Below are 3,503 nucleotides of genomic sequence, written 5' to 3' on the forward strand. Positions count from 1 at the left end.
ATGATCTTTCTACCTTTGTTATCCCAGAAAACCCCAACTTTAATTGTGTATAAATCTCAAAATTGGCTCCTGTATAAATACACATGACTATTAATAACTTGGATGTCTCCATTGTGATATATTTAAAATTTTGAAAATAGCATTACCTTTATAAAGAAAATTCTAAATATAGGAAATATTTAAATTTAGATTAGCACATGGTAATTTTAGGGATAACATTCTGAATCAAAGGATTATCTTCCCATTAGAAATATCCTAAGATAAATATTTTCATGTCTCATATGGAAAAAAAAAAGACATTTTAAACTATAAGTACACATTTCTATGCCAAATGTTACTTTATAAATGTTTAAAGTTTTATCAAATATTTGGAAGAATGATATATAATTTGAGAAACTAGTCTGTGAAAATAATTGTTTCGTTAACATATTATGTTAATGGTAATATAATGATACTAGCAAAGTTTACTTTTAAACAACTATTGCTACTTAAAGACTTCTTTAATCATCTGTGAACAGGTTCTAAGCAGCTACACTCAAACTTTGTGGGCAACATTTTTTCGACACCGTTCTATATCCCAGAATCCTTGTCTTCAAGCTGTCCTATCTAAAGTTGTTGAAAGTGATATAGAAAAGTTAATGAAGGTGAATGATCATTCAGTAACTTGCATGTTAAATTAGATTACACATAAAAATATATATTGAATTATTTTGTATGTTTGAAAATTTTGAGATACAAATATTTGGAAAAAGAATGTAAATAAAAATTTTTGCAAATTCTATAGCACATTTATTAATAAAAGTAATCATTTGTGAAACAGATGAAATCTACTTAGGTAAAAAAACAAAAATACTTTTTTTATTTTTAACTTCTACAAAATCTAACAGTAAAGAATATCTTATATACAAAATTCCATACAGTTTTAAAATAGTTAAATAAGGACATGTGAAAGACAACATTAAAAAGTAGGCAGTATTTCTTTCAAAGTTGATTCAAATATCAAAATGTTGACTTTATAAAGTCTTAATATTTTGTTTTTAATATTAAATTTTTTTTTTTCCTTACAGGTAGGATTTCCATCTGGAAATAATTCCCTCAGTTGTGAATATTCAAGAATAGACTTTCATAAGGATGAGGATTACCACAGTTTTTATATCAGTAAATACACTATTTTTTGTGCTTTTCATTTGATATAAATATAAAAATATCAACAAAAGAACACATAAAATCCATTGTTCTAGATATTTCTCAAAATTCTCAATTCAATGAAGGGTAAGGTAGAACAAAAGTAATATATATAAAGGATAAAAATGAATTTTTTAACAATATAAAATCGGATCCACTTCAGTCATAAGCATCTTGCTGTCATATCAACAAAGTAGTGAAGTGGACAAAACTTTAGTTTTAATTCTAACATGTTTTTTCTGATACTTAAGATGTAATGATTTGAACCTAATCACATGGTTTGTGTGAAACAACGTTGTTGCAAGTAAAATATTGTGAATCTAAAATAATTACTTAAAAGGAGCATTGGTTGGGTAATGTCAAAAGAAAACATTTTATTCTATATATTGATGAACAAATTATGGAGGAATTATAAAAGTTGTGCAGAAACTGAATACTCATTCAAAGAACACTATCTGTGTTTAGCTTAATTCTCGCTATGCACATTCGCCTGAGTTTGTGACCCCAAATTGACTGTTAGATTTTCCATACTGTAACTTCTAAGATGTTTTTTGTATCTTCCTGAAATTTCATAAGCTTTCAGTAAACAGAGTCTTTTTTTAGACAAAAAATCTGAATTTTTAATAAAGTATTTTTACTAACAATTTCTTGGGGAATACATGGAGTCAGTGTTAACTGCTCTGAGTGCAAAGTGATTTACATGTTAAGATTAAAAGTAATTTTATTCATCTGAAAATTGTCAAATTTCAGTTGAGTAATCTCTGAACCCTAAATAAATTTCAAAGGTGTTTTTTTCAATTAAACTTTATATCTTTTCTGTTATTTTCTCTATCTTAACTCTATGGGGTTGGTCAGTTTGACTGACATCATAACCACCATTGAAAAATATGAAATAAATATAAATTATTGTTTTTTCTTTTCAGAATGACTTCAAATTGTAACATGAAACTACATTTATCCTAAATGGCTTAACTTTTTCATCATGGGCTCACTCCCTGGTACTGACCTCATAACCATATTGTGCTTGTAATAGTTTTCATGCTACAACTTCTAAATTAGTAAGAGTATGTTAACTAAATTTGGCAAATTATCAGTTAACATTACAATGCTTTCATATGCAAAATATCAGATTTTTTGATTAAGTCTTAAGGTTTCTAAAGCAATGTTTTTCTCATGCCTTTTTTTTTCACATGTTGCATGTTCAACATGCAATGTAATTTTCATTTTAAGATTAAAGATAATTTTATGCATCCAAAAAATTTCAAATTTCACTTGCAAAATCTTTGTAATGTCCAAATATTTATCAAACCTTTCTATAGAAAAAAACTTTATATTTATCTGTTATTTTCAGTAAATCTTGGTACACATTTGGTGAATTTGACCAGTCTCATAACCATGTTAAAAAATTAGGAAATAAATATAAATTATGCCTTTTTCATTCTAGAATGACTACAGATTATAGTACGAAAACATAAATGTTTAGACTAAATAGCTTAAATCTCATAGCATTATGAATTTATATATATTTATTATTTTTATTATATTGACCTTTCAGCTGTGCCTGGCTAAAATTCATGTTACCGTATCCAATAATATAATATCCAATTATATATGTACATACATTATTACCATTTAGAAATAAGGTCTTAAACTTATTTATCTTAAAACATGGAACAGTAAATAAAAAAGTAAAACAAACAATTATCTCTGCTAGTTATGACCTTTGTACTCAGTTGCTGCTTAATGTAGGTTGCTAAGCCTTTTAAAATTTTGCACGTGGAGGATACAAAACAAAATCATAAATTACTTTATCACTATCATAGAATTCCACTATAATTTATCAAGCTTAGTAACTAAGCTGTATTTCAGTCTAAAAAAAATATGAAATTTAGAGCAGACTAAAGACGCAACCTACCTCTTTGAAATCTTGGTTCAAAAGAAAAACATCGCATCCAGAGATGTTAAACTAGCTGAGAAAGCCACTAGAGGGACATTCTGAGCTTCTTGTCATATATAGAAGTACGCGTATATAAGGGAAAATTTAAAGAGGTGGGTAGGGTGCCACTGTGCTTGATTTATTACATGAGCAATATTGTAGCAAATTGAAAAGATAAGAGGCTCTTATATTATATTCTAGCTTGTTAATATCAGTAATTTGAGTTTCTAGTTCGTACGAAACTATAGACTTAGTATTTTGACATCACAAACATCTAATTTGAACCGGTGCTGCATTCAACATACCACGTGACACACAAAAATCGATATTTTATCTGTTTTTTGTTTTTTTTAATATTTACTCTTAAATTAAGAAATTGATT

General features: G+C 27.1%; 1 protein-coding gene across 2 annotated transcripts in view; it reads left to right on the plus strand.

Annotated features, from left to right (window-relative positions):
- LOC106458435 (exportin-5-like) overlaps positions 1-3,503 on the plus strand; it is a 137,640-nt gene that overhangs the window by 51,309 nt on the left and 82,828 nt on the right. For both annotated transcript variants that reach the window (XR_002610372.1, XM_013917949.2), the window contains exons 11-12: positions 519-644; positions 1,068-1,158. Coding sequence is in view for 1 of the 2 variants with exons in the window: in XM_013917949.2 (XP_013773403.1) it covers positions 519-644; positions 1,068-1,158 (217 nt within the window). In the remaining variant the exon portion in view is untranslated. The remainder of the gene's footprint in view (positions 1-518; positions 645-1,067; positions 1,159-3,503) is intronic.

Source organism: Limulus polyphemus, unplaced genomic scaffold (genome assembly GCF_000517525.1).
Source record: "Limulus polyphemus unplaced genomic scaffold, Limulus_polyphemus-2.1.2 Scaffold463, whole genome shotgun sequence".
NCBI lineage: Eukaryota > Metazoa > Arthropoda > Merostomata > Xiphosura > Limulidae > Limulus > Limulus polyphemus.